This window comes from Ascidia mentula, chromosome 7 (assembly GCF_947561715.1).
Source record: "Ascidia mentula chromosome 7, kaAscMent1.1, whole genome shotgun sequence".
In the NCBI taxonomy this organism is placed as follows: domain Eukaryota; kingdom Metazoa; phylum Chordata; class Ascidiacea; order Phlebobranchia; family Ascidiidae; genus Ascidia; species Ascidia mentula.
Window position 1 is genome coordinate 1,046,976 of NC_138572.1, and position 12,329 is coordinate 1,059,304.

The 12,329-nt window shown below is 38.8% G+C and overlaps 1 protein-coding gene across 1 annotated transcript; it reads right to left on the reverse strand.

The window, feature by feature from the left end:
• Positions 1-3,070: 3,070 nt before the first annotated feature.
• Positions 3,071-11,858, reverse strand: LOC145909239 (electrogenic aspartate/glutamate antiporter SLC25A13, mitochondrial-like). The gene is made up of 16 exons (XM_082996571.1): positions 11,731-11,858; positions 11,377-11,519; positions 10,687-10,802; positions 9,633-9,772; positions 9,183-9,329; positions 8,626-8,764; positions 8,139-8,314; positions 7,822-7,900; positions 7,580-7,701; positions 6,991-7,080; positions 6,855-6,932; positions 6,257-6,397; positions 5,813-5,951; positions 4,979-5,091; positions 4,430-4,577; positions 3,071-4,164 (listed from the first exon to the last, which is right to left on the reverse strand). The coding sequence occupies exons 1-16, from the start codon at positions 11,776-11,778 to the stop codon at positions 4,001-4,003; spliced, it is 1,983 nt and encodes a 660-aa protein (XP_082852697.1). The 5' UTR covers positions 11,779-11,858; the 3' UTR covers positions 3,071-4,000.
• Positions 11,859-12,329: the final 471 nt, after the last annotated feature.

Genomic DNA, 12,329 nt, shown 5'->3' on the forward strand with positions numbered 1-12,329 from the left:
GATGAATCTTCGAATGGATGAAAGTTACTTCCCAACTTCCCACTAAATAGCGCCTTGATTGCCAAAGATGCCACAAAAAAGTGCATTTCTCCTCAAATAATTGATTAGAATTTTGCCGCAGGTCAAAATTCCGATAAATCCTTGCAACTCTGGAGCAAATATCTCGCATTAGAAGTCTAGGTGAGTGAATTTTCAAGCGTTGATTGGCGGACAAGTAATCAAGATCGGAATTTTTTAAAACGCGTCATCGATTTAGCAACTAAAATCTTATGGTATCCGGCCTAAGTCCTTGGTGTTTTTTCAAAAATCGGTCAAAAATTGGGTGTCTCCGATTCTGGTGTAAACTGGTTTGGGAGGGCCCCAGGGCCCTCGAGACCCCCACCAACCGCCTGAAACCGCTCAATTCCAACAGAATTAGCCAAAAAATCAACATTTCAATTTTGGCCGAAATCGCAAAAAAAAGGAAAGGCTATAGCCTTGGTGTTTTTTCAAAAATCGGTCAAAAATTAGGTGTCTCCGATTCTGGTGTAAACTGGTTTGGGAGGGCCCCAGGGCCCCCTAGACCCCCACCAACCGCCTGAAACCGCTCAATTCCAACAGAATTAGCCAAAAAATCAACATTTCAATTTTGGCCGAAATCGCAAAAAAAAGGAAAGGCTATAGCCTTGGTGTTTTTTCAAAAATCGGTCAAAAATTAGGTGTCTCCGATTCTGGTGTAAACTGGTTTGGGAGGGCCCCAGGGCCCCCTAGACCCCCACCAACCGCCTGAAACCGCTCAATTCCAACAGAATTAGCCAAAACATCAACATTTCAATTTTGGCCAAAATCAGAAAAAAAGGAAAGGCTATAGCCTTGGTGTTTTTTCAAAAATCGGTCAAAAATTGGGTGTCTCCGATTCTGGTGTAAACTGGTTTGGGAGGGCCCCAGGGCCCTCGAGACCCCCACCAACCGCCTGAAACCGCTCAATTCCAACAGAATTAGCCAAAAAATCAACATTTCAATTTTGGCCGAAATCGCAAAAAAAAGGAAAGGCTATAGCCTTGGTGTTTTTTCAAAAATCGGTCAAAAATTGGGTGTCTCCGATTCTGGTGTAAACTGGTTTGGGAGGGCCCCAGGGCCCTCGAGACCCCCACCAACCGCCTGAAACCGCTCAATTCCAACAGAATTAGCCAAAAAATCAACATTTCAATTTTGGCCGAAATCGCAAAAAAAGGAAAGGCTATAGCCTTGGTGTTTTTTCAAAAATCAGTCAAAAATTAGGTGTCTCCGATTCTGGTGTAAACTGGTTTGGGAGGGCCCCAGGGCCCCCTAGACCCCCACCAACCGCCTGAAACCGCTCAATTCCAACAGAATTAGCCAAAACATCAACATTTCAATTTTGGCCAAAATCAGAAAAAAAGGAAAGGCTATAGCCTTGGTGTTTTTTCAAAAATCGGTCAAAAATTAGGTGTCTCCGATTCTGGTGTAAACTGGTTTGGGAGGGCCCCAGGGCCCCCTAGACCCCCACCAACCGCCTGAAACCGCTCAATTCCAACAGAATTAGCCAAAAAATCAACATTTCAATTTTGGCCGAAATCCGGAAAAAAGGAAAGGCTATAGGGTTGGTGTTTTTTCAAAAATCGGTCAAAAATTGGGTGTCTCCGATTCTGGTGTAAACTGGTTTGGGAGGGCCCCAGGGCCCCCTAGACCCCCACCAACCGCCTGAAACCGCTCAATTCCAACAGAATTAGCCAAAACATCAACATTTCAATTTTGGCCGAAATCCGGAGAAAAGGAAAGGCTATAGTCTTGGTGTTTTTTCAAAAATCGGTCAAAAATTGGGTGTCTCCGATTCTGGTGTAAACTGGTTTGGGAGGGCCCCAGGGCCCCCTAGACCCCCACCAACCGCCTGAAACCGCTCAATTCCAACAGAATTAGCCAAAAAATCAACATTTCAATTTTGGCCAAAATCAGAAAAAAAGGAAAGGCTATAGCCTTGGTGTTTTTTCAAAAATCGGTCAAAAATTAGGTGTCTCCGATTCTGGTGTAAACTGGTTTGGGAAGGCCCCAGGGCCCCCTAGACCCCCACCAACCGCCTGGAACCGCTCAATTCCAACAGAATTAGCCAAAAAATCAACATTTCAATTTTGGCCGAAATCCGGAAAAAAGGAAAGGCTATAGCCTTGGTGTTTTTTCAAAAATCGGTCACAAATTGGGTGTCTCCGATTCTGGTGTAAACTGGTTTGGGAAGGCCCCAGGGCCCCCTAGACCCCCACCAACCGCCTGGAACCGCTCAATTCCAACAGAATTAGCCAAAAAATCAACATTTCAATTTTGGCCGAAATCCGGAAAAAAGGAAAGGCTATAGCCTTGGTGTTTTTCAAAAATCGGTGTAAACTGGTTTGGGAGGGCCTCAGGGCCGCCTGGACCCCCTCCATTGGTTTGTTTTTATTAGCAAAGACAAGACATACCTTCATGATACTTTTGCTTCGGTGGGAATGAAAGTTTCTGACGTTGTTTTCTCCACCATCGTTGTCTTCTTGCTTGCGGTAAAATTCTTTTCGTTGGTGTGTCATCAAAATACGGCGCCTTGATTGCATTTACTTGGACTGAAATGTACTTGCAATGTGTAATAATTGAGTGGAATTTTGCTGGAGGCAAAATTTCAATTAATCTTTGCAACTCTGGAGCATTAGAAGTCTAGTTGAGTGAATTTGGAAGGCGTTGATTGGCGAACGACCAATCAACGCTGGAATTTTTAAAACGCGTCATCGATTCAGCAACTGAAATCGCATGGTAACCGTTTCAAACATTAGCGTGTCATGTGACATTAATGACGTCACTATATCCAGGTATTTTATGCGTCAATAACGCTTCATCGATACGAAGTCAAATGGTAGACAATCGTTATGTTATTTGTCACAGCAATTGATATAAATATATCTTTCAGGTCAGCATTGGCTCATTGTCTGCGTCAGAGCATGATTTGCCGCAAATCAGACGTTGGGATAGAAACAAAATCCTGTCTGAAGCTTTTTAACACTTCCAACTTACACAGTCTTTTTTATGCAATAATTTTTCTATTGTCGGCAGGCACCCAGAACTTTGCAAAAAATAACAGCGAAAAAATGAAAACAGAAAAACACTGGTCTTGCAACTTGTCATGACAACAGATTTGGATGAGAAAGAAAGTGGGTTTGCGTGGTTTCAACTAAAAGAAGGTCTGGTAATTGACGTAACTTGAATCATTTTGCGAAAAATACGAAGGCATCAGTGAATGATTCCACGTTAATTAATGTTTTCAACAAACTGAGGACGAAATGAGCAAGAACTGAAACAATGGATTAAGAACTGGACGAAAATGCATAATAATAGGCGACAAACAGGTTGACAGCGAGTTGGGAACGTTAAGCTAAACACACTAAGAGGTGCCACAGAGCTGCAGAATCTCAATTGCAAAACTTGGAAACTTCAAAAAAACAGTAGTTATATTTGTCGGTGAAATTTAAAAAAAACAGTTGTTAGCAAATGTTTTTTGAAGTACGTTTGCCTTTGGTTTTTTTTTATATTGCCATAATTTTAGAACATTTACAAGTACGACTTTAAGGTATGTTAGGTCGGTCAAATTATTGAATATTAATGGCGTTTTTAGTGTGTTGGAATTCCCTAATGGTCAGAACTAATTCAATCATTAACGAAATTACAAATGTTTTGTTGGGAAAGTGCAAGAATTTTAACAAGGGCAGACGAATGATTCCATTATTATTGAAGACATCAACACCTGGTCGATAAAGCGTTGAATCCTCACATTAACCAAGCAATACAGGATAATTCGGACGCTTTCTCGGGAGTCCTCAAATAATAATGACACCTTAAATAATACTTTTCCGCATGGTGGCGCAAATTGCAAAACGGCATCGTGGGGAAATTTGATGGACGACACACAAACTTCCTTCACCACCAGGTGGCGCACACCATCGTGCACGGGAAAATTCAAGGCAGAAAAGAAAACGTGACGTCATCACTTCTTCGTTTCGACGACGGGTTGAAACCGCGGGAGAGCGAGACCAAATTTATGTTCCATTCCCGCGAAAGTTGCCGCAGCCAATCGGAAGCCACCCACGTGATCTGGGCTGATTGGCGGGAGGTCGGACACGTGGACAATTTTGGGTTGATGAGTCGAACCTGAAAATGTTTGTCCCAATTTATCTGATATGGTGGTGATAAAAAAAGCCTTCAAACATTTCAAATAAAACAACTTTTTCTGTTAAAAGTTGTGACGTCATAGACGGCATTATGACAACAAATAAGTTGGTCCACAAAACAGATAACAGTAAAACACAAAGAAAAGGTAAATTATTACGATTTAAAATCACACCTTTGCATGAAACTAGAATAAAAACACTGCCAGTCGACACGAACCACTTAAAAAACGACACGTGTCACTCACCGATTGGCTTGCTTCCACCGAAGTCGAGGTCGAAGAATCTCTGCAGAAGTTCGTACGTGAGGAGGGTTATTCCAAACTGGGGAGACGAACGAAAAACACGGGCTGGAGCTCCTTTCCAGAAGGCCTTGAAACCTTCTTCTTTGTAAACCTACAATGGGAGGGAATAAAGTTACGAAATTTAATAACGACCGGGACATTCTGAGTACAAACCACACTCGTTTCAGTGATTAACGTTTAGCGTTTCGTGCGTTATAAACTGCTCACTTTAAGAAAATTTAATTAGTTTCAAAGGCGCCTCCGGTAAGGTTTGAACTCACAACCTTGGGCTAACTAAATCCGACGCTCTACGGGAGCTCAGCCGTTGGGATGTTTTTATAAACTTCTACGACAAACTTTACAACTCCAAAATGTAGCTTTTAAATGTGCCCAAAACCCAGTCAATGCCCAAAACGTGATGCCTAATAATCCGTTCCCCTGCTGTGATTGAGTCGATCACGATGAGGAAGAAAATCTGACTCTAAACAAGCACAAGAAAAGCAAGTTACAAACCTTCTTTGCGCAGTCGAATACACCCTTGTACGCAGTCTGTCCAGCTTTTGATTTCACCTGCAATCTCGTCTTTATTACGTCAGCTGGGGTGGTTAGTGAGGCAGCAGGGGCTCCTGAGATAAATGGGATGAATTTGAAGGCTTTTATTTGACAACATAATGTACAACGTTAACAGTGTTACTTGACCGCCAAATCCAAACCTTACCTGGGTTGACATTTCTGCACAATTTACCCAAAACCCAAATGTTGGTACGAATATTTAAGGGTTGAGAAGTCGTAAACATTTTGAAATCAAATTAACACTCAAAAATTACAACCAACAAAATACTTGTGGTGGGACAAAATGACAATGTTCCCTCAGTTAAAGCGTCAGACTCAAACTTGTTCTTGTGGCATCAATTTAAACATTACAGTGAATGTACTTTAAACCATGCATAAAAAACTTTTTTGGGCTGAAGTTTTGCAATAAGGTTCAGTAGCTCTGTGGCACCTCTAGTGCTTGCAACACTACTATTGTAGTGTAATGGAGTAAATATGCCAATAATACAAGGTCACATTCGCATATACTAAAGAACTACATTTCTAATTTGCACATTTTGAAAAATGTGCAAAAGTAATGTAAACCCTTCTGGATAATGCTTGAACCAAATTACCCTAGCTGGCTGTTGATCGATAACCGTAAAGCTGAAATTTCCAGCCAAATGTAAAGCTTTACAGATGTTTCATATCAGAAAAATATCGCCAAAAGAGGCATAATGTATATATGCACATTATTTATGCCCTATGTGCACATTTATAGCAATATTTACTAGAGTTCACATGTATCCACCCTACCTGCAATGGTGCCAGCCAGCAGTAAGTTATGCGCCGCAACGTGGCCGTCCTCGCTTGCAAGAAACTGCTTGGTGTGAGCGTAGACAGGAAAATATATCGCAGAAAAGGGGATGTCCCGAAGCAAGCAAGCCCGAGCGCCCTGCACTCACAAACACAAAATTCTTAGCTGAAAACATTCAATTTTTAATGTTCCGATTTTAATATTGTTGTTTTTTGCATTAAACATTTAAATATATGTGCAAAAAAGCCATAATAACAAGTGGAAATCAGTGTGCCCGCTAGTGTAAAAGCTAGCACAGTGCCACAGTCTACAGCTGCACTGATGAGACCTTACAGGTCGAAACAGTTGTGCACACCATGTCTGCAGCTCACATTTAAAGATAATATACAACAAAAACTGAACAATATTTCACTACAAATAAAGGCAAAAAGTGCAGCACTAACTTTGTATAATCCAGTTATTCCAAGTTCTTTGACGACGGTGATTGCAGAAACTTTTGGAGCTCCAACAATTTCCCCGGAAACTTGGAGTCGGATTTTCACAATTTCGAGTGGATTTGTGAAGAGGACTTGGGACCCTCCAGCCTATGGCGTAAACTTAGTTTAATATGATGTTACCCAGTCGACAACAAACACTGAATCATCTACTCTGTAACCGTTTTTCAGTGACTTCACACTTTTCAAATTTCGACGGCACACTTTAACCTGATTAGTAAGAATTATTATGTCATCATGGACTTTGTCATAGTATATGATACTTAGGCAGCGGTGGGATTCAGCCGGTTCGCACCGATTCTATAGAACTGTCTCACGAAATTTTATGAGATCAGCGCACCGGTGTCAATGGATTTTTGTAACAAAACCAGCTGAAAAATAAGACTCTTGTGATAAAACCCGCTGACAAAAAATTTGAATCCCACTACTGTATGTAGGTACAGTGATACAAATGTGGTGTTGGTATATTGTGTTATATCAGCTATAGCAATAAGGACATGCTAAACTTGACACCTCAACAAGTCGCAAATATTATGTGAATACTTACACAACCCCCAGCCAACATTTCGGCAGCAAACGGGACTTTACCATCTTTTCGAAACTGGTCCCGCACAAAATCATTCATCTACAAAGAAAATATAATCATAACAAATATAGTTTCCTGGCTGTAGTTATGTTCTTACAGTAAGCTTGATGGCTTTTTCTGGTCCAACTCCAACCAGTTGTGGGATTAAACCTCGATAAAGTCCAAAGAATCCTTCGTGCCGCAACACCTTCGCAAAAAATCACTGGTGAAATCTTTTGTATTTGTATAAAAATTGACAATGTCTCGGTATATGTCTCTATATGATTTAGATCTATGCGTGAAGTAGACAAATAGGTGTATGTATGTAATGGCACCAATGGGAATGTAGGCCTTTAGAAGAACTGACCTAGTACACATGTACTCTGATACAAAACAATAGTTGTTATGAAATCACAATGACACAGTAGGGGGGGACACTTCCCAAATGTAGACAATGAACATTTAACAATGAGTCTGAATATATGTTACCACCTTGTATGATTCCCCAGTGTAAACTTTCACTAGGGGTTTTTAAGCATATATATTTTCATTTTTAGAATGCGTAAAATATATAGATTCACTCGCATATAAAAAGATGGCAGAATAGAGAAACACTCGCAAATCAATGAATATTACGACTCTTTTGCTTCTATATTTGTAAATGAGATGCACAACATGTATTTGTGAAATCTTGAAATGACGTTTACCTTGAAAAAACAATCAAAACTGTTTCTATACATAAGTTCCCCCACATACGATCCAGTTGACCTCTGATTTTGCATTCTTGTCTTTACAAGGTCAATTGGATAAACAGCAGTTGCACCAGTGCCTAGCGAATAAACAAAGATGGTTTAATCCATAATTGTCCAGATTTTATCGTACAGTTGATAAATTCTGAACGCACGCACAAATACTAAAACATTTTATTTCCACATCTTAACTCTATTACCTCCAGCTAAAACACCAAGACCAAATCTATAGGCATTTTCCAAAGCCGCAAGCCAAAGAGGTCGGGATGTATCGATTGTCTGTAATCAACAAAGTATTTCAGGTTTTTATAAATATTCGACAAACTTTTGTTAACAACTTGGTGTTAATTACAGTTCACAAAAACCTCTTTACGAATTAATAAAATAAAAACATTAAAGATAGTTTAATTGCAAAACCATCAAAAAGTTTTGCGAAGAATGCAGTTAAGAGAAAACAGTTTAGTGTTTGGTAAGAATGTCAACAGAAGGTCAATGGTAGCTTAGGTTTAAGATTTACTTTCTGTTGAGTCGCGATGTTGTAGGGCATGGAACCTTCTTCAAGGGGCGTGATTATATCCAGGGTCTTCATCGTGATTCGACCTTTGCCCCCTGCAAGGTCACTTAACTGGAAAAGAAGGTCAACTTCGAGGGGTGTCATTCGGGACACACGCTGAGCTCCGAGTAAAAACTCCTCTGTTACGTAAAAATATACATTGTGACAAATGTTGCCTCAGTATAGTTTTCATCAATTCACAATTAATCAGGTTTATTTGAAGTACAAGTTATGTGAATGCAAAAGGCTACTTTTCACGTTTATAATAGCAACCATAACAAACAATCATAGGAAATTATATAATTTAGCTTGCACATTTCAGTGTCAATGTTGACGGTAAAAAAATATTCCCAAACCCACATCAACTTTAATCCCTGTGCGTGCAAGTCCAAGATAATTTGCATAAAAGATGCTCACGTCAAAACTCGACATTAAGTAAATATCAACTGACCTTTTGTCACTGGCGTTCCTTCTTTTTTCCCAGCGACACTTTGGTAAATCTTTTTCACCAACTCCATGTTTTTGAGCAAGGAATTGAATGCTTGGAAATATGTGAAGCTCACAGACTGCTGACCACATCCTGCCATGACCTATAACGACACAAACATGCGTGTCAGTTGCAAACTGCTGTGTGTCACTGGCACACGGCATTCAATAACGATACTTTTTTCATTCAGCAGCTAAGAAGTGTCTCAGGAATTAAAACAAAAGTCGTATCTTTACTGAAAGATCCACTTCATATGAAAAAGTCACATAATTACTTGTTATTTTCAGCAAAGTGGAGCCAATAATATGAATTGTGTAAGCTGCATACAGATGGCCACTCTTTCAACCTATAAGGTCTCATCAGTACAACTGGTATGACTATCAGACGACTTTGCTAAACCAAACTGCACTGATGAGACATTATTATAGGTTGAAACAGTGGCCATCTGTATGCAGCTTACACAATTGTTATTTTGTTACCCCACTTTAAATTTACATGTTACAATTTCAACAAACACTCACTGCAATCAGTTTTTCCTTCACAAAATCCGTGAGCAGATGAGGGCGAATTGTTTCCATGATTTCTTTGAAAGCGAGTGAAGTAATTATTCCTTTACCATGAGTGTCAAAATGATTGAACGCTTGCAGTGTGTGTTCTGTGTGAAGATCCTATACATAACGGTGGTTATTATGGAAAAGTAGGCAAATATGATGCATCTCAGCAAAGGAAAATAACAGTGTTTTCTGTTTGCTCATTGGTAGCGCACAATATACAGCTTTCTTGTTTGTTATATATTCGATTAAACCAGGTTAATCTACTTTGTCATTGGCCACAACGAATATCTCAGCAGAATAACATGTTGCCACATTATTGGCGAAAACTCAAAAATTATTTAAAATCCAGAACATTTTCAAAATTAAACTAGGCATAAACAAAAAATACATAATAAAAGAGCAAAAAGAAATGAAAACCTGAAGAAATTGTGTGAACTCAAAGTAATTGAGGGTCTTTTTAAGGTCGGCGCCAAAGTGAAGTTTTATGAAACTGCAATCCCAGTGGAAAGGTATTTGCTGATGGCAAACAGTATTACTAAAGATGTTCTGCACCTCCTCTGCAAGGCAATATTAGGTATTACCACATGTAGTGTCGCATGTTACATATGAAAAGCAAACACAGCCTTCAGCAAATAGGTGGTTACATGACCTACATCCACATTATTTTGTCCTTTTCACTTTTTATCACCTATATAAGTATGGCTTGTAACAAATCCGATATTATAGATCAGAGGTACTCTTGAAATTGTAAAAAATCTACAGTGGGCCATATGGGGTAAAACAGACATATATGTGTTTATACTTTGGCTTATGAAATAATCTATTTACAGTAATCTATGTTTCAATGCTGTCACTGAAAAGCAAAAAATACGCAATTAAATTACATTTAACTACGCTGCGGACAATTTTTTCAAGGAACAATAATTTATAGTAACCCTTGCAGGGTCAGATTTTGGGATTGTGGGTGAATGAAAACAAAGGAGGACAACATATATAACATGTTCTTCTTAACAACAGAGCGATCAACTTCTAAAACTAATGAGAGGACATAGTTTTGTAACAGCTGTAACTGAACTTGTCTAAGTCAAGTTTATTAATAGGCTGTAGATCTATATTAAAGCAATGCATGGGAAGACATGTTTGTTTGTGCATTTATTCTATAAATTTCCACTAATAATCAAACTCTTTTTTAAACTATCGTATGGATAATACAAAATGTTTTTTGTGATTACACCGGTAGTTCTTAACCTTTTATGTTTCCCACAGCAAGTCTTAGGGTCTGGTCCCTACTACTCATCCATCCAAACACAGATAGCAAGCTCGAAAATCAAACCATTAAATAATAAATATTTGTATAACATGTGGACTATTGTCATGGCAACCACAGAACACCCTATGGCCCTTGTTGGTCACGGATGAGAAACCCTGGACTAGCAAGAAGACGAACAAATAAGCAAAATCACATATTTACCGAAGTTAATCTTTCCATTGCAGTTCATGTCGAACAGTTGGAAGGCAACATGATACAATGAATCGGGAAGATTCAAAACAGCTTCAAATGCTTGAAATTCAGGCCAAGAAATAAACCTGTAGTAGACGTAAATAAAATTTTAATAAGCAATGTTGACGATGCCTTTGGTAAGTAAAATATATATATCAGTAAAAATGAAAATATTTTTACTGACAAAAGACTTTACATGAAAGTTTTTAGTCCAAAATAATATGATAGAAAATCTTTTTTAGTCACAATGCTGAGGTTTCACTATCTAAAAATTTCTGTCTTAGAAGTAACTAATAATATGCTAATTTGTCTCTACTCAAGTAAGGGTGCAATAAAGTCATTATGCACTGAATTATGAATGTGGACAATTTACAACCAATTTACAAATGAGGGTTGTTTTGTTTTGGGATAATTGCAAAAATGTTTTTAAATAAAACCCACCACAACCCCATTTTTAAACATTTTGGCCAGGTTAGAATAGGAAAGTACATAAGAAGCAGAATCAAAACTGGAAAATAAAATAAAAAAAGGAATGTTTTTCAAACCACTCTACTGACAATACACATCGTAACTTTAACAACAGAGCAAACACAATAAAATTTTCAACTATGTTGGAACACATGTTGGACTTTACATAAAAAAGGTCAAAACAGAACTTGCCCATCTCCTGTTGAATCGACTACGGCCGCAAGACTGTTTATTGTGTTTTGGTTGAAGTTTTTTTCAGGGAACATGAGTAGATACGACCTGATGAAGTCATTCGGGCTCATAAAAGACTCACTACCTTTATTCACAGAAGCATACTAGAAAAAAAATATAAACAGGTTTCTAACAATGCTGTAATAACTATTTATACACATCATAGCCAATTTAATAAAACCACAAAGTCATGCATAAGTTAGATTTTACTTCTTCAGGTGTAATTTAAATGCTTTTGGCAATGCAAAAGCAACACAAGAAACAGTATTTGCAAATGTCTTTGTTGTTACAGAAACAATTCTATAAATAGTTTACCTTCAGAAATACTTCCTTCAATTTGCCCGTGGCTGAAACTTCCGCCATGTCTGCTAACTCGTGAAAACTGAACAACGAAAATAAGTTCTTTAACTCAAGTTTGTGTTTGCCAGTAAAAAGGGAGGTCTGCCTTCAACACAAAAACATTAAGTTTCCATCTGAAAAACTACAATACGTTTTGCATTTTCAGGGTGATTGCTGCACATATTTGCTTGTAATCTGCAACATTTGGCTATGGACAGAATACATAAACTACAAGGTGCTTGATACTGCGTATCTAGAAAATGACTGGGTGTCGTTTAATTTGCTATTTGCTGCATTTACTATAACCCGAAACCAACGCCCGAGGCCTGGAGCCAAAATTTTACATGTTGAAACCAACTCAGTCACCGGGTGAATGACCTTAAGTAACCTGAAACGTGTTCCTCCTATCCAACTTTACACGCGCCGAATAAACCTTGATTGGTCCTTCCCAGCCATGCGTTACTAAACACGCGTGGTCACTGCGTGCCGGCTGTTCTTGGAGGGCTGGTATGTAACATTCACCCACTCAAGGTTAAATTTGTCATTACACAGATCATAATACATGTCGAAAGAAC